This window comes from Apodemus sylvaticus, chromosome 6 (genome assembly GCF_947179515.1).
Source record: "Apodemus sylvaticus chromosome 6, mApoSyl1.1, whole genome shotgun sequence".
NCBI lineage: Eukaryota > Metazoa > Chordata > Mammalia > Rodentia > Muridae > Apodemus > Apodemus sylvaticus.
Window position 1 is genome coordinate 19,415,393 of NC_067477.1, and position 25,364 is coordinate 19,440,756.

Here is a 25,364-nt window from a genome sequence, read left to right on the forward strand (position 1 = left end):
AGGAAAGGCTGAGGAACCAGTCCAGGTCCTTCAATGTCATGAAGGACCTATTACAGAGGATAATCTTCATTCTAAGGGAGGCTGTGACATTCCCAGTGTCAGACTCCCCAGTTTCACAGGCCAGGAAGTGGGGGACCAGGCGACTCTCCAGAAGCACACAGTCCAGAATCAGAAAACAGAATAGCAGCATCCCAAACCACCAGGCTTGCCTCCAACTAGCTATGTAGCTAAGGATGGCCTTCTCCACCTGTACCTCCTGAGTACGAGGACTCCAGATATGCACTATCATACCCAGTTTATGCTGGACTTGGGATCTGACCCAGGGCTTTGTGCGTGGTAGGCAAGCACTCTTAACAACCGAGCTACGTCCCCAACCCGGAACGCCTTACCCCTTCAATTGGAAGTTAGTATGTGTGAATCTTAGGGAAATAGCTGTGTGATCCCAGCTAGAAAAAAGCTCTGGACTTCCCAACTGGAACACTTGCAGGATTTAGCCAGGACTATGAGAATGAATTCAAAAATGTAACTCAAGTAGCTTTTTCAAGTCAGCAAAGAGCTCCAGGAATCAGGTGCTATTGTCTTAGCTAAAGACTGGAGCCCTGTACTGGGCAAAATACTCCAACTGGCTTAGTCTACAAAGACAGGAAAGCACTCAGCATTATTTAATCTCAGCTGATGCACGGTCCTCAGTTCTACACCTCCTTGCCCTTTGCTAGACTGTCCTGGTCACTGTTCTAGGAAGCTCCACTCTCATCAAGCATGTCTCTGTCCCTTCTCCCTGGCTGTAAAGATGTAAGATTTGTTACTGTTCTACTGTGCCCGGCACCCAGTACTCTGCTGGTTCCTACTAGGTGCTTGTGAATACTGTACAAAACAAATGGCTGAATTAACGAAGGGACAAAGATCTCTGTATTTTCATCCAAGGGGCTACCAGACTTGCTGGCGTGTTCCCACAGCCCCAGGCCACTTTGTCTTAATTCTGTTTATCAGTGTAGGCCCCTGTCTCAATGACAGCGGAACATCACAGTGTTGGCAACATGTTAACATGGTTCCCTGATGTCCCCCTTCCACGGCTCTTGGTAGGGGAAGGCCTCATTCACAGCTGCTGAACCAATCTCTAGCAGAACTGGGCATGTGTGGGGCTCACGAGTTCATCAACTAGGCATGCACAGAGGAGAGGCCTTGCTGCTGTGCTCTGGTGAAGGAAACTGCTGGAGAATTGGTCTGAACCCTGCTTTGCAAATCACTTTGTACTTAAGTGTGAGTTTACCTGGAGTGTGGGACAGCCAAGGGGAACTAAGTAACTTTCTTAACCAGTGCGCTGTGGTATCTACCCTCTGCTACAAGCCTTTGGTTCTCTTACCAGACAGGATTGCCCAGCTCTTTGGGACTTTGACTGGAATTGTCACACCCCCACCTCCCGAGAACATTAATCAGAGCGCTTAATAAAGCGCTATCACCAGATGAGCAGGGCGCCTCTGTGGCGCCTGGGAAGGTTCCTGTGAAGTAGGAGCAGCAAGCAGCTTGTTTGAATAGATGCAACCAGCTCCTTCCTGAAGAACAGACTTGTTGATAATCTTGCATCAAACAGGAGTTTGCAGGTGGTGGAGGGAAAGCCCTGGGGAAAAGGCTTTCCCTGAAATGTCACAACTCCCTCTAGTTAATAGAGAGGTCTTGAGGTCATGAAGGCCAAAAGGAGGGAGGTTAGGCACATTGTTTTGGAGGGCTAGCCAGCACCATCCCAGCTCAGCACACACAGAGCCTGAGGGGAAAGGAGAAGTCCGTGAGGTTGGCTGGGAGGCAGACAGGGTCCCCACTAGTCAGGCCTTATTACCACCTTCCCGCAGCCTGGGGATGAACTTGAGAGAAGGACAGCAGAAGCAGGTTGCCACTGTCACTGGGAGTCCTCGGCCTCTAGGGTGAATAAATAAATTATTAAGCGCCCAATACACAATAGCCTCGCTAGATGGAGACGAGGAATCACTGCAGCAGCGCTGGCGGCCGCGGCAGCGGGGAGCGCGGGCGGGAGCGCAGCCCGGGAGGGAGGCGGGCGAGGCTCTGGCTGCGCTCACGTCTGTTTTCCTTTTTCGTGCATTATTTATTTCGCCTCCGCCCGCGGCCCTGCTGCCAGAGCGGGTGCTCCGGGCCGGCGCCTCTCGCCCGCTGCCTCCCGCGGGCCCCGGGCACCCTGCGCCCCGGGGAAGCGGCTCAGCGCCACCGGGAAGGGCGGGGACGGGGCGGCGCAGGGACCATTGGCGGGGCTGAAGGAGGACTCGCGCGGCCGGCTCGCGGAGGATCCGAGGACACTTTCCCCGCCCTCTGCCTGGGCAGCCCGACCGGGACCACGGGCTTGGAGGCGGCCGCCTTTCCCGGCCCGCGCGCGGCCAAGCGGAGCCTGGAGCCCCGTGCAAGCGCGCCGCGCCCCGGTCCCCCAGATCAGCTGCCCCGGAGGCCCTAGCAGCGCGCAAACTTTTGCTCCAGCGCCCGGAGCTCTGTCCTCTGCAAGTGAAGCCCCCGAGCGCGCGCGCAGCCGCCAGGGTGAGCTTGGAGGCCCCGCCTAGAGGGCGGGGGACTGGGGAGGCGGCTGGCTTTAAATGGGGGCCGGCCGGCTGCTGAGAACAGAGCTGCTGTGGGGGGAACCCTGGCCTCACTTCTCCGTGTCGACGATCGGTGGGGGTCGCCACCAGGCAAGGTGGTGTGAGGCACTGGAGGGGTGCGGGCGGTGTTGGGGGCGTGCAGGAAAACCTACGCCTGCCCGGGAACCGGAGCTGGGGTTTGGGCGGCAAATGGGGGCACGCACGGAGGTGCCTATGTGACAGTGTGCGCAGTGAAGTCCCTGGGGCAGAGAGACTACACGCAGCGAGTGATTTGGTGGTACTGTGCAAGCAGAGTCAAGGAGTGTGCGGGCGGGAGTCGGCGGCGGTGCATGGGGGGTTCACAGTGCGTGCGCGCGCAGAGTGAGTGGTTTTTCGCTGGGTTTGAAGTGTACTCCTAGTCAGAGTTGTGCATAGCCGTTTCTGGGGTTGTATGAGGTTCAGTAAGTGTGTTTGGATGTTTCTGGAGGTGTTCATGGGATCAAGGTGTGCATGCAGTATTCTGAAGGGGGAGGGGGTGTGCTCCAGGATAGGTAGGGTGAGAGTTCTGGGAAGCACGGAGAGTCAGCGAGTGTGTGCGCCCTGGAAGGAAGATGAAGACTTGCTTTGCTAAGGTGCCCCAAAGTGCGGGGCAAGTGAATCCTTGTCGCGTTGGTTCTTGAATTGATGCTACCATGCCTATGCAGTGTCCACCTGACTCAAGCCTTGCTCCCTTGACAGTTAGCTCACCAGTGGGCGCCGCGGGCAGAGATGCTACTCCGGGACCTGGTGCTGCGCCATGGCTGCTGCTGGCCCTCACTTCTGCTGCACTGTGCGCTGCACCCACTCTGGGGTTTAGTTCAGGTGAGAAGCGGGGCAGAGGCCTCCTGGGAAGGGGGCAGGGTCACTTCAGAGCTCCCCCTACAGCCACCCACTGAGTAGTCCTGGGGAGACCTGGAGAGAAAGAAAAACTGGTCAAGTAATAACATGCACTAACCCTGAAAAAATAAGAAACTTTGCAAAGAGCCTCAGTTATGGCCTAAAGCCTACAGGACTGAACTTGATATAGGAAGGTGCTAAGACCTCATAGTGAACTCTACGGCAGCTTTTGAGGAAAGAAATGAACTTATAAACAAACAAACAAACAATAACCAAAAACCAAAACCAAACCAAAACAAAACAAACCAAAAACAAAAAGCAATCCCACAGTGGTGCCTTGTTTCCTACCAGATTCGACCCTTAAACTTCAAATCAGCCTTCCAATTGTCTTCAGCCTGGGGTAAGGGCTGTGTTTCTTGTAAGTAGTGGCTGGGGAGGTGAACGGTCACCCACGATTCACGGGGCGGGCGGGGAGGGGGGTGCTCAGTCTGTCACAAGACTGCTGGAGGACAAATCCTCCCCTTTGGCCTCCCAATCTTCAGGGCAGAGACCAAGCAGCCACCAACTCCAGCTACTCAAGGCAGAGAGATGATTGGATGGGATGTTCTTTAGTCCTGCCCAGAACCCCCAGGGCCATTTCTGTCCTTAACCAGCAGAGTGACTAAACAATATACTTAAGCTCTGATCCTGGGTTTCTCCTCCCTGCTTGTTATGGGACCAGTACTTGTTGCTTGGTACACCCTCTGGACCACAGGAAACATGGCTAGAAGCTGTCCTTGCTGTTGCTGGGATGTGAGATGTGACATCCACTGGGCGGAGACACACACACACCCATCACCCTCTAGAGGCGCCCCACCACCAGCTCAGGCCAAGGTTTCTGCTTTCTCTGCTCTGGCCTGCCTCTGGCTTGTGACTGCTTTGTTTAAATGTGCTTTGTGTCCTCAGGGTAGGCACTTCTCGACACCTGGGCATCGAGACTAAGTCCCTTTGTTCAACTTGTAGCTGAGTCCCATTGCAGAGGTCACCTGTCTGTGTCCTCGGGTGCCCAGTTCTGTCTTCCCAAAACCTTTCCGGTAGGACTGAGAGAGGACGAATGACAAGGGCAACAGAGCCACATATCCTAGATGGCTCTAAAGAGACAAGTCACTGCCACCTGCCCTGCCCGGCAGAGCACTAACAAAACAAAACTAAACGAAGCCCCGGCTCTGTCGTGTCCTACAGCCTGGCAGTGTTTACAAAAGCATCTGTGCATGCGTGTTTCAGATTCTCAGACTCAATACAAATCAATTCTCATGAAAATCAATTAGAAAAGAATCCTTGAGTTAAATAGAACGGGCCAGATCTTGGCTTGAAGCTCTGGAAAAATTCATCTACAGATGATAGGGGCAGAGAAGCCAGAGGAAAGGAAGGGCCTTGGCAGTGCATGGGTCTGGGTTTTAAGCAGGATAGCTGGATTCTGGGAGGGACACAGGAGGAAAGAAGAAGGAAGTTTGCAAGTTCATAAGGCCACGCGTTTCTTTTAAGTGGAGAGAATAAATCCATCAGATCCTAGGAGTTTCCCAAACACAGAAAGATCTCAGAGCCATCATTGCTTCCATGAGCAATTGCTGCTGAAGAATCCTCCAGAGAGTAAAGGGCAGGTCTGATGCAACTGTCCTGTGATTAATGGGCACTAAGAAGAGGCCAGAATCCGGGTCTCTCACATGGCAAATCCCTCCCTTGAAATCGGTTGAAAGCCTCTGGCTGTGGCATGATGGTAAGAGTTGCTTAAGTCTGATGTCATTTAAATTGCCAAAGGTGGATGGGGTCATTCCTTAACCCTCCCTCCTTTTAATGTGTCTGGAATGGAGTGTTTGCGAGTTAGGGTTCTTCTAAGTTCAGTTCAGTTGATTTTCTTTTCTTGTAAGGGAAGAGGATGACAGGCTGGCAGATTTATTAGGTGTGACAGGAGTGTGTCTTGTCAAGTTACTGTGGTGCTGGCCTATCTCCTTAAAAGATGCCAGAAGCCTTCATGCTTGTGGGCACTTATCTAAAGCAAATGCTAGGGAGACAGTCTTGGATCTGGCCTTCTGCAGCTCTGTGTGCTGGCACAAAGCTATCCCAGACCTAGTAGATGCTGAGTCTCGCACTCAGCTCCCTCAGGCACCTCCAGATGACAGGCTGTGTGTCAAGAGCAAGTGGCTTAGTGGTCCCAGTCATTGTGGTGCTGGCGATGTCACTGAACAAGTGATTCCAGGCAAAAGCTCTCAGGGGGAGCAAATGGCTTAGAGAAAGAGTCCAAGAAACCACCCACAGAAGCACCGCCACTGAGATGTGACAGAGTTCTGCATACACCAGACAGTGAAACATTTGACAGAGGGAACAGCCTGAAACCAAGGACAAGGATAGGGAAAGACCTGGGGAGGGAAGGAGAGGCAAGCCCCTAACTGTCTTGGAGTTGAGAATTGATCACAGGACTCAAAGGCACAATGGAGAGTTCAAAGCCAGACATGACACCATCTTAGATTGTCACTTTAGACATCTCAGCCCAGTTTGGCAGGGAGGGTGGATTCTGATTGCAGAGCACAAGACAGGACAGCAAAGAGATGCACAGAGCGAGCGGGCCAGGGCTGCTGTACTGAGCCTGTTTTGAACATACTCCAAGCCCGGTTTCACTTTTAGCCTAAGTCTATTCTGTACCGTCCTGGGGATATTTATAAGATACGGTGATCTTTAACGTTTATCCATTATTTGACAAGACTATTTTCCTAGCAATGCTAGGTAAGAGGCAGGTGCTACCCAGTCGACATGGATGCCTGGCCCAGGGCAGTAACAGAGGGAATGTCGAGGCAGAGGCAAATTCTAAACATGTTTAGGAGGTCACCATCCGCACTGGATCTGAGAGCCACACAAACTGACCTCACATCCAGCTTCATTCACATCCCCAGGGCATAGGCTAAATGCAACCAAGCTCTCTGCCAGAGCATCCCATGAATGATCTCCAGCCCCTTCCCAATAACGTCCTGGCTTCCCTCTGTCCACGTTTATGTACCTCTGCTTCCTGACTGTGGACACAATGTCACCAGCCACATCTGCCTCCTGCTGACAGGGATTTCCCACCACGAAGAGCTATCCCCGGAGCTGTGAGTCAAACTAAAGTCCTCCTTCCTGAAAAAATCCTAAAGTCCTCCTTCCATTTTGTCACTACAAATAAGAAAAGTCACCAAGACAAGCATCAGGTGGTCACTGGGTCTGGACAGTGATGGATTGGATGCTGGGTACGTCACTTAAGCTTGCCGACCCCTTGTCTTGCCTGTTGCATGGCTAATAGGCTTCCTATATCTGTCGACATTATGTCGCTGCCCAGGATGAATATGACATTCACCATCTACTTGTCTGCCACAAGACACCTACAGTTCATGTGAGGGGACAGGCAATATAAAACAGCAGGGAACTTGCCTCAAAGAGGGAAACTTCCGAGGTGAAGAGGCAGGAATGAGCGAAGAGGCCCAAGTCAGGCAGTAAGGACAGCTTGTCCCAGATGATTATGTAAGAAAGGGCTTTGAAGGGTGAAGAGAAGCCCGATGGTGGATAAAGGGGGTCAAAGGAGGGAGGCTTATCGGTCATGGGCTCACTGACAACCAACCAACAGGAACCCCAGCAGGCCACCCCTGGGCAAGAAGGATAGCCCTTCTTGGCCCTTCTGTGAGGACAGGTTCTTGAGCAGTTGTTCCCTTGGGTCTTAGTGGAGCCTTCACAGAGAGACCAGGATCTATTGATTTCTAAGATGCAATGAACTCCTTCCTTTCTTCCTCCTTCAGCCCCTAAACTTGGTCCCAATCTTCTTGTCTGTCATTTGATCATATTATAAACACTCTTGTAGATTGTTACTCTTGTGTCCTCTCGAAAAATAGGTCATTGTGTCAGGCCAGGTCAAACACATCTGCTGCTCCTGAACTCTGTTGCACTCAGTGTATCTGGGAGACTTGGAAAGGAATTGCTTTGGCTGGACGTGCTTGAGCTCAGAGTCTTAGACAGTGGTGACCCAGAGCAGGGCAGGAGTCAGGCCTGGCTGGGTGATGGGCTGAGATATATGGTAGAATGTCTCGTCTGTTTACCCTGACTTTGACAATACAGTCATGTCACTACAGGAATGAAGGAAGCTCATACTCTGAGCAACATAGCCTAACCTTTGGAAACAGGACTGTTTCCAGGGTCAGAAACATAGTCAGTGGCCCTTTAAAAATACTAAGAGGTGGTCCAAGGGCCTGTTGTCCTCTTATATATTAAGTTGGGACTCTCATCTCCACCCTGACAACCACTATGCAGCTGTTTTACCACCAAGTGCCTTGGAAGCCTCTCTCACACAGCAAAAGGACTCCAGGGTCCCCAGCTGCAATGGCTGGCTGGAAGAAGTTGCAGGGACACCAGAATTCTGTGTTTCTAAATGCTTATATGGAGTCACAACAATGACCTGTGTCTCTCACTGAGGCAATGTGATGCCCCCAACTCTTGCCTTCTTGTCTTAAAGCCAGCTTTGAATTCCTGCTTTGACAAGCCTCTGCATATGGAAGAACACTGGCCACTGTCTAACCCATGGTTCTCAGGCTGTGCTTGACTGGGAGACTAAAGCAAAACACCCCAGGCCCAGCTCCCCTGCAAAAGTCTCGGCTCACTGTTGGCAGGGAAGGCAAAGGCAGGAATGTGTCAGAGCTGCAGGAGGGGCTTCCGGGACACAGCTGGGGCGAGGAAGTTCTGTTGAACATAATTGTCTCTATCTGAAATAAAGAACCAGAGACCCATCCTGGGAAGACCCCAGGCCCAGACTGACAAGGCACGGGTTCATTCAGTGTGAATGCTGGGCCCTACCCAATCACCCCAACCACTCCCAGTGATCTTGAGGGGAGGCCACTGGGGTGGGGGGTGGGGTGACTGGGTAGATATTTTTCCCACAAAGCATTCAGCTGCTATACAGAGAGCATCAGGAGGTTAGTTACACTGTCCATTCATTGGTCACATGGGATGCAGACAAAGGTTCAGTCAGGTAGGTTTCCTCTCCAAGATGGACCGTGCCCCAGACAGACACAGAAAGGCTAGAGAGGTAAGGGCTCAGTCTGTACGGTCTCAGAAAGACAGACTTGGGTCTGGGGACTTAGACGATGGAGCAGCTGCCACTGTCTAGCAACAACTCCTTTGAGTCCTCTCTATTCTGCCTGCTTTGAATCCCAGGTTGTGGCCTGGAAGGGAGGGACCTGGGGGCAGGCTCAGCTCGGCTTCTAGCCACCTAGTGGCCTCCTCCATCTCCTGGCTGTTTCCATATCTGCAGGTGACTCATGCTGAGCCCCAGAAGTCTTGCTCTAAGGTGACTGACAGCTGCCAACACATCTGCCAGTGCCGGCCCCCACCCCCTCTTCCCCCTCCACCCCCACCTCCGCCACCTCCTAGACTACTCTTTGCCCCAGGTAAGTGAAGACTCATTTACTGTTTGTTTGTTTGTTTGTTTGTTTGTTTGTTTGGGGGGGGCATGTTATGATATATTTTCCTGGGCCCAGGAACAGCTGATGAACGAGAGGAGACGGAGGACAGCTCTCCCTTCTTTGTAATTTTCCACTGGCCGAGCAAGCGGGAGGGAAGCCAAGACCCAACTTTCCCCCGCAGTCTGCAGAACGCTATTCCCCCACAATGCTCCGGCAAGATGGAGAAGGATGCTTCTCCATCGGTTAATCGGATAAAAGTCAATCTCCATTTGATAAGTGACCCAGCCTGGAACGTTCCGAGGGCCAGATCTTTAAAGGGGGCAGCTGCTCAGTAAGATCTTAAATACCCCGCCCACACAGTTTAATTTTCAATTCCGATGCCTGTTTAAGAAGGCAGTTAGGAAAGAGCCAGAGGCAAAGGTCTGGGAGCCGAGATCCACTCTTGCATTTTGGCCATTTGTACCCAACCTGCTGAAGCTCTTGGGCTTGCCTGCTCCCTGGGTGACTGCATTTTTGAACCATTTGATTGCCTAATCATAAAAACAAGGGAACATTTCTTTACCGAGAAATAGCCTCAGTCCTCACTTCTGCAGAGTTAAGTTCTCTGCCTACAAGTGGTGCATCCTGGGGTCTCTGGAGGAGATGCTTAGCTGTAGATGGGTCTCTCCAGGTTTTCCCTGTAGCATACCAATGATCTTGTCTCCACTGAATTAAGTGTGAGTGTGTTTTAAATAACCTTGATGAAACTCAGTTTCTGCCAGGCTCTGTCTAGCTTCTTGGTACCTAGAGGGAAATACAGAGTGCAGGGTCATCTTTGCAGTTTGTGTCTGTTCTTTCCTTTTTATCGGCTTCTTGTGACCTTATGCTTCTGGGAGTATAGCTCCAAATAACCTTTCTGACAGCCTCTCTTGCTTACTTTAAATCTATATGAGTCAGAGCCTTTGAGGCAGGGCATAGACTCACCTGAGATCACTCTGATACAGGTTTTAAGAGAGAGCCAAATCCCACCAAGCCCTCTGGCATCCTTCAGCATCCTTCTATCTCTGGGTGCTCTCTGGCTTGCTTATCCTGAGAGACCCCATCTGCCTGTACTAGGAACTGGCATACATCCCTGGAGATGTCACCTTCTTTTCCCGAGACTTCCTCTCAGCCCAGTGCCTGGCCCCCAGGTCCATGTGCTGAGGTCTGATAGCTCCCCACAGTCAGCTAAGCTCCCTTCCAATGCACCTGGGCCGGGGAGGATAATCTCTTCTTCTGTGATCACTAGTTCCTCAGAGGGAGTGACTCCCAGGGTGGCCTGGGAAATCGTTGGCAGGGACACTGGAAATTCCCGAGTGCTTAGGCTAGATTCTACCCCTAAATGTCAAATTAGCCTTCCTACCGTCTTCAATCTGAGGTAGGAGCTGTTCCTTGTAAGTGGTGGCTGGGGAGATGGGTGGATTATTGCTGCATGATCACACTCTTCATATAGAACTGGGACTGTAAGTTAAATGGGACTGTCCTAGGTTGATATGGAGACTATAGAAAGAAGACATCCAAGTAGAAAGAATAGCGTGGACAAAGGCTGGCGGAGGCTGGGAGGGAGGACTGAGTGAGACTCTTCTTGGGTGTCACAGTCTTCAGTGGGGTTGTCTCCATCCATTTTCTGTTGCTATAAGACAATACCAGAGATTCGGTAGCTTGTAGAGGAAAAACCTTTATGTTGGCTGGAATACCTAAGACTTGGGGAGAGGCCTCTGGAAAGGGCCTCTTACTGTTTCAAGGCACAGTGGGTCAAAGGGTGGGCGGGTGTGTGCAGATGTAATGGGAACAACGCCGCCGTTCAGAGCTGACTGCTCTGTAGCATTTCCGTACCCAAGGGAACCCATCCAGTGTCACGAGAAAGACATTAATCCCTCTTTACCGTGCCACCTCCACATGTCACTGTGTTGGCAGCTCACCAAGTTTTAACAGTTTTGCTGGGGGGAATGGCATCCAAATCACGGCAGAGTCAAAAGGGGGCACCCATGGGACAGATCCTCCAGCCCTGTGGATCTCCAAGGCCTGGATGAGCGGGCAGCATCCCATCCCATGGACGGACCGCGATGACTCACCAATTTCCCTGTATCTAAGCACCACCTCTTATTTGCCGTTGCTTTTCTGAGTATATTCATCCTGGTTTCCATAGGATTCTCTGCTGCGTACATGAGAAACCAGGACCACTTGCTTCGATAGAAGGGTCCCTAGAATCAAACAGATGAAAACAAGCCAATGCTTTAAGATATTAGTAAGAAGGCTTCTAAGAGGATCAAAAGGGAGCATACTATGTTATTGGTAGTGCCCCTGTTACAGATTTTGTGTTGGCTTCCTGTCACTGCAACAAAACACCTGAGATAATCATCTTACTAACAGGAAAGGCCCCTTTAGACTCCGTTTCAGAGGATTCGGTTATGCCTGTTTGACCCTGGACTTCAGATACGTGTATCGGTACACAGTCTGTCATGGTGGAAGTGGGTGATGGAGTGAGCCTGTGCATAGTCTGGCAGCCAAGAAGCAAAGGAAGTAAGACGAGGCCTGAGGTTTATGTATCCTTCAAGGTCATAACTCAAGTGATTTAGCTTCTTGCTAGGCCCCACCTCCTAACGGCCCCATCTCAGTTGTACCACAGACTGGGCACCAAACTGTCAACACAGGGCTCCTGGGTGGGGGCATTCAGGATCCAAACTGTAAGAGTGTCCGTGTGTTTAAGCACCGTGTGCCGTCTAAAGTCTACAGTACTGCGGGATCACAGGCCTGTCTTTTGGGACACTGCCTGCACAGTGATGAACCTACGGAGATGTCAAGCAGGCAGATGTCAAACCATGCCACCACAGGCTTCTGAGACAATAACTTCTTTTAACAACGTGTGTGTTAGGGGTTGATCTGCCAGACAAGATTGTGTGTGTGTGTGTGTGTGTGTGTGTGTGTGTGTGTGTGTGTGTGTGATTGCACATTGCCCTTATCTCCTTCCCCACAGCCTTCTCTTTCTTTCTAAACACACTTCTGGAAGTGACTTATGCAATGCAGAAGTTAGAAGGATGATAGCCTTTAAGCTCATGAATCAGAACGCCGTAGCTTCAGATCTGTCATTAATGGATTCAGATGGTGACGGTCTGGGATTCTTTCTGTGTCTGCCTTTCAGACTTGGTCTCTATCCCTTCGCTGTTCCTGTGGCTCCAAGCTCCAGGATCCCCTCAACACTACAGGCCCTTCATCTAGGAAATAGGCTTATGGATTGCCCATGTCACTACTGACACTGACACACACACACACACACACACACACACACACAAATCTGAGACATCTCACAGGAGAGGAATATTCCTGAGTCCTGGCCATGTGTTTGCTGCACATCCAATGGAAATCACTTTTGAAAGAACCAGCTGGAGGATAGCAGCTACACCCAGAGGCTGGAGGGATGCTACTGAGGAAGGGGTATCCAATCTCCAAAAGGATTCCCTGGCCATCCAAGTCAAGAAAACTTTCTTTAGCCAGAAAAGTCCTCATCCCTGACCACAGCACAGGACGGCTCCTGCCTTACAACTGCTGGTTGACAAGATCTCTAAAGGAGATTCTGTGCTGGCGATGGATGACACTAGTTTCAAGGCAGAGTATAAAGAGGAAGTCAGGAAGGCATGGTGCTGTGAGAGGCTGACAGGACAAGAAGCAAATGTCCCAAAGGCCCAAGGGTGGGGGACATGCACCTGGAGTGGACTGCAGAGGGAGACTTCTGTTGGCGCAGACTCCATGGAAGTAATCATCAGAAGCCTTTTCTGGATCCTTGTGGTCCCCACATGACTGAGCATCGCTCCCTCACCATGCAAACAGCATCCAGCCACTTCCTTGTTGCTCAGGGTGACCAGTGCATCTCGGTGCCCCCAGGACTCTCCTGGGTTTAGCTCCCGGAGTCTCTTGGTGGGGAAACTGTTCAGACTTGTGTCCCTGGCAAAGGCAAGGTGATTTTAAAAGGTGATTTTCTGATGTGCTCATTTGGGGCTTGTTTATTTGCATGTGTGGGGCGACAGGTTCCTTGCATTCTGTAGGACCCAGCTCCATGCCACTGTCCCAACATCCCTCACCCCTCCCACCGTGAGGAAGGTGTATAGACGCAGTTTTTTGTGACGCAGAAGTTCGTGTGTGAGAATGAACGTATGAACAAATGGATGAATAGGTGAATGAGTTAGTGCGTTAAAACAGTATGTAGTCCAGGCTAGCCTCAAACTTGAGATCCTTCACCTCAACCTTCTTTGAAAACAGTTCTTTTGCTGCCAACTTGCTCCTCACGCTCTGCACCTGCCTGGGGGAATCACTCTTTGGGCAGGTATGTGAACTGTGTCGCAGGGAGGCCCAAAGCAGGGTCCCCAGAAGCCTCTGGGAAGCTGTCCTAAGAAGATGCCTCACCCCCAGGATTCCTCACTCAGTAGGACACCATGGGGTCGAACAACCTAAACTCATGCCTTACTCTCAAATGAGGCTGATTCTTTGTTGTAAAGGCACGCTGAGAAATGGAGTCCAAGAAAATGACAGTTAAATCCAAGGCCGTTGGAGACCCAGGAGGCCCTTTCCCTCAGCTCTGGGACACCAGGACAACTGGAGCTCTCTCCGAGCCTCAGTTTTCTCACCTGGGAAGGAACTGCTGTGGAGACCTGAGATTCTGTAGGCCACCCTAGGTGAGCTCTGTGCAGCCCCAAAGGTGGTGTCACAGAGCTGTGGCTCAGAGCCTGGCTCTCCCGCCCTCCAGCCTTTGCTCATTGGCCACTTGAGTGACTCAGGCTCCTGAGCTGCTGTGAACCAGGACGAGTAGCTGTCCCTGCCACGTGTCGGTGGTCACATGGTCTCTATGTCAGGTGAACTGTGGAGAGCCTGGGACCCAGTTACCACTCAATGGCAGCTAATAAGGAATGTGAAGATGGTGAGATGGTAGAGGTGTTTGTTGCCAAATCTGGTATCCTGAGTTTGATCCCCAGGGTCTAGGAGGCAGAAAATGACTGCATCATCATCATCATCAATAATCACACACACACACACACACACACACAGAGAGAGAGAGAGAGAGAGAGAGAGAGAGAGAGAGAGAGAGAGAGAGAGAGAGAGAAACTACTATTTATGTTAAACTGCGAGTGATGATTTTCACCTGCAGTTTCTGCCCCCAGGAGGCAAAGGCAGAAAGATCAGAAGTTCAAGTTCATCCTTGCCTATATAGTGAATTCAAGGACAGCCTGGACAATGTGAGACCCCATCTCGAAAAGGAATTATTAAGACTGACAGTTGTAGTAATCTTAGGCCACTAGCCATTAGACCAGCAGTGGCCTAAACAGGCCTCTGATAGATTCTGGAACCTGCCTGAGAATAAACTTGGGATGGAGTGGGCTCTTACCAGCTGGGTATATTCCACAAAAAGGGGGGCTCTGAGAATTTCATTCAGATTCCTTCTAGGATGATCCTCAGAGTAAAGTGGGGTCCCTACTCCACCCCATGATGGTGTTTCTACAGGATGCTGGGTACAATACACAGGCACAGCCCATGACATCCCACAGAATGGAGGACCCGAGCTTGCTTTCTCAGATCATGGGAAGAAGAACCACATGCCAGCCCTCAAGGAAGAGCATGTGCACCCCCCCTGTGAGACCGGCTTCAAGGCAGACAAGCCAGAAATAGCTATGGCAGAGCAGAGGCGTGAGCCAGTGTGTCCACAGAGCCCAAGGACTTCAAAGCACCGGGATGGAGTTTATTTCTGCTTTTATTTAATTGTTACAAAAATCAGAGGAGAGGTTAAGTGACTCCCCTGAAGGCCACACGTCAGTGGTAGAGCTGGAAATAGGGTCGCTTGGATCCACTAAGTGCCAAGAGCCATGCGTTAAGAAAAGATTCCAGTTAAGCTGTGAACATTATAGAATATTTTATTTTTGAGGAAGGGTCTCATGCTGTCGTCAGGTTTGGCTTAGAACTGTACGTAGCTCCTCCCGGCCTCCCCAGTAATGAGTTTACAGACGTGAACTGCCATGCTCAGCTGGACCAACTCCCCTCCCTTGGAACAGTAGAAAGAAATCAATATTTTGTCCCCGGTCCTGCAGGCAGGAGCTCCGAGAACCCTCAGACACTCCTTTGTAATAAGTGGCATTAGCCGTCCTTTATCTTCGCTTTCTCTGTGAAGACCAGAGCTTCAGAAAGAGCAAGTTACTTGTTCCAGGCTGCCCAGCTGGAAGGGCCAGCCTGCCTCTGAGGAGTTCACATTAATTCAAACGTATCTCCCCGCAGCCCCACCCCTTTCTGGTTTCACATGGCTACAGAACAAGCTGCCTCAATAGACGGCCCACAGAAGGGTTGTCCTTTCCCGTCCCAGATTACAGGGTGGCCCGAATCCCGCCAGGATGCTCTCCCCATGTGTCTGTCTTTTTTGAGGCTGTAGGGAACTGCCTGGGTCTGGGTCATTCCAGAGGCTCCCCTCTCAGGTATGCCGGTTGATGTTGGCTTTGGTCACTTGTTGGTAGAGTCCTCCACTGGGCCACACTCTGGAGCACCTGCACCTGATGTCGCCACACCATCTGGACTTCCTCACACCATGGAGGCCAGGTTTCAAGGTTCCAAGGCTGACAGAAGCTATGCTTCTTTTGACAGTGTGTCTGAGGAAAGGGATATAACAGTGTGACTATTGTGTCCTGTTCTGTGGAATCAAGTGGCCAGCACTGACAAGGAGTGCCATGTCAAGGAGTGGGGATTAGACCTTGCCTCTCCATGAAGAGAGTCAGATAATTCATCATTCCCCCCTTTTCTTCGTGTGTGTGTGTGTGTGTGTGTGTGTGTGTGTGTGTATGTCTGTGTGTGTGTGTGTGTGTGTGTCTGTGTGTGTGTGTGTCTGTGTGTGTGTGTGTATGCACACACATACATATACACATACAACTTTGAGCCTAGGCTCAAACATGCCAGGCAAATGCCCTCACCCAGCTACATCCCAAACTCTTCCCTCCTTTCTAGATAGGCTCTGGCTGGCCTCGAACTCTCTCTGTAGCTGAGGCTCTGCTTGAACCATGCTATTCAGGCCTCTGTCTCCCTAGTTCTGGCATTGCAGGCATGTGACACCGTGGTGTTTGGCAGCTATACTGTTCCGTAGGCATGTGGTCTTTGGTCTTTCATTTTCTTTTGCAGCAATCATCCCGGCTTTTAAGTGTGTATTTGGCTGGCTAGCACTTGGATTCTTGCCTAGACATACACAATTGCTGGGTCCTTAGTAGCAGCTCCCGCTCTTTAGCCCACGTCGGACACACCACGGTCCTTAGCAGTTTATTTCCCAGATCCATTTGGGGACCTTCTGTGCATCAGGCCTAGGTTGGGTTCTGAGCATGGAGTGGCTGGGACAGGAGGGTCCCCGCAGCCCCAGCGCTGACAGTTTACTGTGTATGTGGATGAGATGTGGCGAGGAGCCCTGAGAGATGGAAGAGATTTGGTGCAGGAAACGGAAGACAGCGGGTACTGTGCTCTGAGAGAATGCTGGGTAGCCACTGACCTGACATCACACGTAAGCTGAGAGCCAACTGAAGGTGAGGGGAAGCTGAGGAGACAGGAGGAAAGACATACTTACCAGAAGGAATTGCCTGTGCGAGGTCATCGTGTGCGGTAATGCCTGGGCTGTGAGAGAAGCCATTGTGGCAGGTGGCTGCAGAGCGTGGGAAACGGGAGGGGCCTTATAGTCATGGGGGAGGGGGTAGTATGCAGAGGCAGTAAGTAGCAGGCTACACAGAGCATCAGAAAGGAGCCTGGACTGCATCTAGAAGAAGCAGGGATCCTCAAGGGCAGAGGTTCTCAACCTGTGGTTCACGACCCCTCGGGGTGCCTTAGAATGATCCTTTCGAGAGTTTGCCTAAGACCCCAGGAAAACACAGATATTTGCATTACAGTTCCTCACAGTAGCAAAGTTACAGTTCTGAAATAGCAATGAAAATAATTTTCTGGTTGGTGTTCACCGCAGTATGAGGAACTGTATGAAAGGGTCACGGCCTCAGAAAGGTTGAGAGCCACTGACCTGGAGGCTAAGGCCTCAGCTCTTTTTTTCAGATACTGATCGTGTGGAAGGGAGTGAGGGGGAGGGGAAGAGCAGAGCTCAGGGCTCAGGAACAAGGCTGGTGCTGTGTCCAGTCAGCGATGGCGGTGATGGTAGTAGGACTGAGCTAGGGTCAGGTGAGCAGTGCTGAGCTAACTTAGAGTTGAGACCATTCTAGAAGATCCATGCTGTGCCTGAGCTAGGAGAGAGCGATGCAGGAAAGCGGTTGAGCTCCAAGGAGACACTGGGTGGAGGATACAGGGTGCTGCTGGGCCCTAAGCAGTCTCTGGGTAGAGGATGACACTGCACCCTCTTCTTGTTTGTAATTTCACAGTAGGATGGTGGTGAAGATCAGGTGGAACTAAGAAGAAGCAGGGACCTTTTTTTCCCTCCTGTTTCAGCTGCTTTCATCTCAAGCTCTGAATTCCTCAGCATTGGCACAGGGTTAGCGCCACTGAACCTCCGAACGGCAAAGGTTCTCATCACAGGCAAACTAGAGTCCTCCTGGGTCATGAGTGCGAGGGGGCGTGGTCTGCCTTCCCTTGGGGTCACAAAGCTGATGAGGAGATAAACTCATCTCCCATCACCTGGCCTTCTGTGAGGGTTGCCAGCACCCCTCCCTCCCTCCCCCCACACACAGAGAGATCCACAGAGGCTGCTGACCTTGCCGATGGCTGGATGTGGAGTGAGCACCAGATGGAGTGTGGGTATCAGATCCCAGGGGCTGTGGCACTTGGAAAGCATCTTGCTTCCTACTCTGTATTGATGCAGGGTTGTTCTTCCCAGATTCAGACTCTATTCTTCTATCTGTAAAGTGGGCCAACTCTCACATTTTAGTTTCCACTCAGCACAGGTAGATTCCTGGGTCTTTTTTCTTTTGCTGGAGATACTATTTTCCTCTTGTCACTGATCCATATCCCTGTTTATTTGTTTGTTTGTTTTGTTTTTTGAGGTGGGACCTGGAGGCCAACTGGGCTCTGGGTCGCTCTAGCAGTATCTTGATCACCCGGCCCCTCTGGGTCCCCACTTTCTACATCTAAAGATAGTTGTGGGAGATTTAAAAAGACAACATGAATGAGGGCCTGGCTCTGCCCCTAGTGAGTGGCCCACTCTCCATAAGTAGGATTCTTGTTAAGTATGAATCTTACTTTGGCAAATTTGTTCTCTGGTTTAGACCCCATTTTTCCATCTATAAAATGGGACAACTCTCACATTCAACCCAGGGCATCCCAGGCATGGTGCCGCACCCAGATAAGGTTCTGAGATCGTTAACAGCTTGGGTCAAGGCTCAATCCCTGCTGCCCATCAGAGGGCTCGAGGACTCGACTCCTGTCATTTCTCCCTTTGTTTTACTCTGAGCTGACCCGCTGAGGTCCGGGCCCTGAGCAGTGGCAAGCACAGGCCAGCGTGTTCCTTCACCTTAATCAGGTTGTTCCTCTTGTCTCCTTCGTTTCTTTGTGGGTTCCAGAGCCGTCGTCTGCACAGAGGCCAGCAGACTGGTTTCTTTTGTTCAGCTCTCAATGGGGAAACCAGACTTGAGATTTCTGCCAGGCTTACCCCTGGGTGTAGATAGATTTTTTTTTCCTTGAGACCTGAGCCCTCCCTACAAATTGCTTATCAGATGTCTGCCAAATTCCACGAGCTGTGCTTCCATACCATACTCTGCAGTGTCTGTGAGGCGTCAAACCTGTACTGAGGCTGGAATTACAAGGTGTGTTTGCTGAAGGGTGAGGGAGATGTGGCCTTGAATCTGAAGTGGCAGTTCTTGTGTATGACCTGTCCCCGACACCCCAGTGGCAAGAGGCTAACTCGTCATATCACTAAAACATGCTGGTCCCTCTTTTCTAAGAAAACCTGACCCCAAGAAAACACATACTCAGAAGGATCAAATGAGGTACCTGGGACCCAGCCCCAGGTCTCTCAAGTCTGGAACTTTCCCAAGGACAGGAGACACCAGGTGCTGGTACTGAGGGTGTGTCCTGTTTTCATTAAACCATTGCCTTCCCAGCTTAGCACCAAGAGCAGGCATTGCAAACTGTTCTCCCGGAATCTGTAGCATCTGTGGCTATGAAAACGGCCCAGTTCCCTCTTTACACACTGTGGGGAAGTGTGAAGGAAAACACACGCTTCCAGATGCAAATGGCTCGCATCTTGTTTTATCTGCTTCAGTCTGTGTTCCGTTTAATGTCCTTATCCTCATTTTAAGTTACAAATGAGGGCAAATTGGAAACTAGTCAATTAGAAGAGAAACTAATCAATTAGACTAGAAACCAATCAATTAGATTGGTTAAGGAGAACGCTTGCTGGGGAGGAGCCGTGGGCTGGTGTTCACAGGTGGCCAAGATGCAGCAAGGGGTGCTGGGAAACAAGGGGTGCTGGAGTTGGAAACTTGAGGGATGACTTAGTTTTCACAAAGTAATTGATAATTGGGAGAGGAGATGTGTGAAGGGTCATGCTTAAAGCAAGAACACATTTGCTTAAAAAGTTTAAGCTATTCTTAGGACCTGCATTCTACTGTCTAGCACCAGTGATTTGGAACTAGCTGATGTATCATGGCTGCAAGGACTCATGGGAAGTTGGGAGAGTCAAGCCGATGCTTAGGATAGCCCCCATCATGGAGGATAAGGGAGGGGTCCAGCCAGTGTGCCAGCTCATTAATGTTATTAGGAATTTCATCTAGGATGTACCACTTGTGTCCAGGATGAAGCCACTGGTTTAGCCTACTAAGTGTCTGCTCCCATTCCCAGGTTCAGGGGCTGCACATCTTTGTCCCCTGTGATGGTACTGGGCTTGACACATGGTGAGTGTGTGCCCGGTGTTTGCCTAAATACATGCCCAAGAGATGAAGACATGGGGAGGCTACCCAGGAGGGAGGAGCCAATATGGGACTCAGGTTTTATCAGACCCTGCTCGCCGAGTTTGAGTGGTTCTTGGGACCCTGTCTGGTTTAGGTTTCCCCAGAGACAGATGCTAAGCAAGGTGTCAAAGGCAAGTGGCCACCTGGATGTGATCCCAGGAGACACCTGCAGGGAGGGGAGGGTGAGAAGGTGGAGGACAGGTGTGATGGGGACCACACCTGGTCCTAGAGCTCAGGGAAATAGGAGAGACTGGCACCTGAGGGCCACTGGCTTGGTGGGAGGGCAGGGGAGAGTTGTCATATTAACTAGTCACAGTTGATGAATGAGTGTCGCTTCCCTGGGAGGAGAGAACACATGTCCCAGAAGCATCTTCCATAAGTGATTACCTTCTTCCAATAGGACCATCATGACTGACCTTGCCCCCAGTCAGACTCACTGGGTCTGTACGTTTGGGGTCCTGCTGTGAACCCATAACTTTCTCTCCAGCCTAAAGAAAGAACAAGGGGTCTGGGAAGATGCCTATATCAGTAAAGTACAAAGGACCTGAGTTTTATCTCTAGAACTCACACTGAAAATAAAAAGCAAGGCATGGTGGTACGTGCTCATAAATGCATGTGCACTGTACCCACAAGAACACACAATTACACATTCACATATCACACACATGTCACCACATTTACATAACAAACATGTCTAGAGCTCTGAGCATACGAAGTACTACACCGTGGCCACTGGCTGAGGATGGCACAGTGGAGTGTGACTCAGGACCCCACTCGGGGGGAGTTTGAGATGTCTGTGACAGCGGAGGGAGGCTGCATATGAAGGGATGGCAGACTACTTCCTCAGAGCGCCCGTCTGTCTCCAGGGTTAGCCAGAAGGAAGGCGCCTGACTGGAGCAGGTCTCCTGGGGGAGCCACCAGACAGGCAGAGATAGGAGAGCAAGTCTCAAATAAAGGTTGGCCATAGAAGAGGGCAGAGGCGCTCTAGCAGAGATGAGACAGGGAGTACAGTGAACACAAGCTGGGTGGCAGGGGCTGAGGGCAAAGCTCAGATAGGAGGTAGCAGGCCAGGGCTTAGGACTGCAGCCCAGCCAGGCCCAGCTGAGAAAGGGCTTGAAAAGCTGTCTGCACAGCCATGTCAGGGAGAGAGGAAGACTTCTGGTGTGACCAGGTGCCTCTTGGACAGGAGCATGGAGACCACAGAAGTCTAACTCCTGGTTAGTCGCAGAGCCTTGAGGAGGCCATGAGTCTAACTTGAAGCAGACATCTTAACTGTCAGTCCAGAGGAGGCTGTGGGAGCCATTCACAAGGGTCTGAGAGCCACAGAGATGGCTGGGGAGAGGACTGAAGGGAGGAGAGGCGAAGCCAGGGCTTGAGGTGTACGAGGAGCCCGGGGATGCCTCTGAGGAAGGCCCCAAGTGGAGAGGAACCAGGGGCAGGTGGGAGTTGAGGATGGAAGTTCTTGTTAGAGCAGCCACAAGGTGAGGGAGCATACACTGCCCCGATGATTCCCCCTCAGGCATCTGAAATCCCAGATCCTCAACAGTGTAGGTGGAGAGGAACAAAGGAGTAGGAGACACTTGGGGCCACACAGGTGGGTCTTTCCACTCGGGCCAACTGTGGACGTCAGTCAGTGATGGAAACTTGAGAGCCCAGGGCCTTCAAGGAGAAAGCAGAGCTCCTGAGGACTTGGAAGACAGGGAGGGGTGCACTTGGCCTTGGGCAGATGTTTGGGCCCTAGGGAGATGATATCCTGGCCTAGACTGGGGACAGCATAAGCCAAAAGGAAGAGAGCCAGCAGGGGTGTGGTCAGATGTTCGGGTCAGTATTTTTCCTTTTTTCTTTCTTTCTTTCTTTCTTTCTTTCTTTCTTTCTTTCTTTCTTTCTTTCTTTCTTTCTTTCTTTCTTTCTTTTTTTTTTTTGATTTGGTTTTTTCGAGACAGGGTTTCTCTGTGTAGCCCTGGCTGTCCTGGAACTCACTCTGTAGACCAGGCTGAGCTCGAACTCAGAAATCTGCCTGCCTCTGCCTCCCAGAGTGCTGGGATTACAGGTGTGCACCACCACCGCCTGGCTGTTCTGGTCAGTATTGTTACAGGCACATGCTAATGGATGTTCTAAGTGTAGGCCCTGAGGAGCCTGAGGGAGGACATTTGGGGGCAAGCCAACTTTCACTCATTCAAACATTTTATTAAACATGTCTTCAGAACTTGGAATATGCTCTAGGACGAAATGGACGCAGGGCTGACATTCTGGGAGGGGATACACACCAGAAGCAATCAACGTGCTAAGCCTCTGAGCGGGACTGCGGCAGGTGTGCCACAGAGAGTGGGGCTGTGGTGTGAGGGGGAAGGCTGCGTGGGGCAGGCCGGGTCCCTTGGAAGAGAAGATCGTGTCTGAGGAAAGGAAAACTTGGGGAGGGACAGGAGAGAGCACCAGAGACAGAGACAGCAGCCTGGGCTGAGGCCTGAGCTTGTAGACTCATCAGAGCGGCTGCTGTCTAGCCGCCTAAGACCCTGTGTGTCTGAAGTGTGTGAGAAATGAGGGCTGGATGGAAGCAGAGAAAGTGGGGTTGTGGGCCTACTATGAGGGTGTGGAGATGGTGCCCAAGGGGACCTCTGTCACCTGCTCCTAGTGGGATCCCTCTCTCTGTTCTGCTGTGGGGAGCATGGGCAGAGGCAGGGAGACAAGTCAGGAGCTGTTGAAGTGTTCCAGGGAAGAGGAGATGGCCTTGGAACCAAATGGCACTAGCAGGGTTCGGATTCTAGGCGGGAACCTGTTGTATGTGGTTTTGAGCAAGTTGGGTGCTGATGGGCCGTACTCTGAGGAAGTACAGGGACAGGGCGGGGAGCAGGGCTGCGATCAATGAGGGGATGTCACGGTGGTCCAAGACGGTGGAGCCACATCAGGGCAATTCTATTCTAGCTTGAAGTTAGCCACCTGTGTGTGATCTGGTGGTGGCACAGTCAAAAGAGGGGGAGTGACTTCCACACCTGCTAGGTGGGGACATCAGGGACCCCAAGTGAGGCTGAGAATCTGTCACCACCATTAAATGCTGGGACCTGGTAGCACAGTCTGGATTTTCTCCAACTTCATCCCTAGGGACCAGGAACCAGCATCTGCAGAGATGCCTGACCCATGTTTCCCCAAACAGTAGTAGTTTCTGAAGACACAGAAAAGATCTCAAGAATGCCTGTGCACCAGTTACTTTTCTCTCCTAACACCCTACAAGAAAAGAGAAAGGGGCTTGTGTGGACTTGGAGTTTGAGGGGATATAGTGCACCAATTGGTGTACCCCACCAATGTAGTGATGCAGGGTCAGGACTGGAAAGCAGCTGTCAAGAAGCAGAGAGACATATGTGTCAGTACTTGGCTCATCTTTCATGAAGTTCTGGACCCCAGTCCATAGTATGGTGCTACCCCCATTTTGGGTGGGCCTAATCTCTTTAAACCTTGCTAGAAATGTCTTTCTAGACACACCCAGAGGTATGTTTCCATGGTGATTCTAAGTCTGGTCAGGTTGACATTGAAGATGGGCCATCACGATCTGTAAGCATCATAGCCAGGGCTTTGTTGGAAGGAAGGCAGGAAGGAAAACAATAACAAGGTGGGAGAAAAGACAGCAGTGAGGGGGCTCCAGTGCAGGACGCTGCAAGGCCAGAAGGCATGGAGAAGGGGAGAGAAGCAGAACTCATCACGCTCAATTCTTTAAGTTTTCTTGGCCAAGTTCCATCTCATGGAAGGCCATCACATAGGTTCAAGGGGTCCTTTCACCTATTTTTTCCACCTAATAAGCATCCACTGGATAATTACTGTGGGCCAGATGCTGTGCTAGGAGGTGAGGTTCTAGAAGGCTGAAATGGAGACTGAGAAGAGGATTAGTGTGAAATGACAGGCAGGGAACATCTCCAAGTGGTCTACTTGTCGAGGTAACTATCCTGTGAAGTCAAGGGGGAACCTACCAGGCAGAAGGGGATATGTTCAAAACCCTGGAACGGAATAGCCACAGGTTGTAGGAAACTCACAGATCATGACACTGGGGGCTGTAAGCTGTGGGAGACAGTGGCTCACAGGAGAAGCTCTCCTAGAGTGAGAGGAACGCTAGCACCGACCCATTCAGGATCACACTGCACAAGCCGGGTCCTCGTCAAATGGAGAGCCGTTGAAGAGACTCAGGGCTATGAGGATGGTCTGAAGGGATGAGCTTCATTCGATGGCATTGATGGCGAGTGGAGAGGAGGTTGGAACAGGGAGAGCATGAGCTGCCCAAGAAGCCGTCACTCTGTCCAGGTGGAAGACATCGAGCCAAGTGTCAGTTTCCAGTTAAAGTTTGGAGAGCATCATGAGCTAAGCACTGCATACAGTCTCCCCATCTCTTCAGGATGCAAGGAGGCCAAGCCCTTGCCGTTTTGTGTGTCTGTGTTGGGGACCTCACTGTGGCAACCATCTCTTTCTAAGATTGTGCCGGGATGTTGGCCTGGTTTGCAGCCATGTTTCTAGGGACTTGATTTATACTGTTCTCCATTCTCTGTAAATATGGCCAACCTGCATGAGGAGATGTCATCTGCTAGACCTCAGGGCCTTGCTGGAGCAGAACCAGTTGTGATGGCCTGGCAGTGGCATCTGTGCCCTCCCCTGTCCCTTTCAGGAGGATCCCAGTGAAGGTTCGCATGTCTTAGGCTAGACTGTTTGGAAAGCTCTTGGCCTGTGGTACCCAAGCTGTAGTCTACCAGGTGCAGAGAAAGGACAGAGTCCTTCCTGGTTCTTCTCTGCTGGAACACCTCCCACTCCCCATGTTGGGAAGTGCGCCATGGAAATGCTAGACTGACAAGTTAGAAATGCCTTACCTGGCTTCTGGGCTTTCCAGTTCTTGTCTCAGGCATGGCAGGATCCTAAGACACAAAGACTATTTTTGAGATATTAATAAAAAGGCCCCCATATTCCCCCCTTTCATCCCTTTTCTCCGTGTTTCTGCGCCAACCTCGATGGAGCCCATCGCTCCTAAATGCCCACCCCTCAGAATCATCCTGGAGAGCAGAAGGCAGGATAACTCCCCATGGGGCCTTAAACACAGGCAAATCTCCAGAGTGAAGTCTAATCCTTCCTTCCTCCCTGAAGCCAGGACCTGGATTCCTTCACAGTCAGAAATACACAAAGGATTTTCATTTCATCTCTGAGAACATTCTGGGCCTTATAGCAGCAAAGCAGTTTATCTTCCTATTCAACTCTAAGATGCTTTCTGCAGCCTGTAAGCCCTGTGGGATTAAACAGCTCTGACGTTTCCACCCAACTGCCCATCGTTTTGTGGTGGGAGCGAGGGCGTGGGACACATCAGAGCTTATGGGGATTAATGGCACTGTTTCTGAGGTGCAACCCTTGGATAACAGAGCTGACTCCCCTCCCTTCCCTCCTAACACACATCCCGTAACCCATCCATCTTCTCCTCAGAAGTTCTCACACTTCGTGCTAGCTATAGGAGTTCTGTTACCGTACAGGAAGTTTCTAGATTCTTCTCTACAAGGGAAGTGACTTAAATGGAAGCGATA

At 51.2% G+C, this 25,364-nt stretch overlaps 1 protein-coding gene across 3 annotated transcripts in view; it reads left to right on the forward strand.

Moving 5' to 3' along the window:
• Positions 1-2,126: 2,126 nt before the first annotated feature.
• Prima1 (proline rich membrane anchor 1) overlaps positions 2,127-25,364 on the forward strand; it is a 50,329-nt gene continuing 27,091 nt past the window's right edge. For 2 of the 3 annotated variants that reach the window (XR_007978311.1, XM_052185182.1), the window contains exons 1-3: positions 2,127-2,538; positions 3,315-3,437; positions 8,758-8,893. Coding sequence is in view for 2 of the 3 variants with exons in the window: in XM_052185182.1 (XP_052041142.1) it covers positions 3,345-3,437; positions 8,758-8,893 (229 nt within the window). In the remaining variant the exon portion in view is untranslated. Of the gene's footprint in view, positions 2,539-2,635; positions 2,693-3,314; positions 3,438-8,757; positions 8,894-25,364 lie in introns of those variants that run through there. The other variant, XM_052185183.1, reaches the window with a different exon arrangement.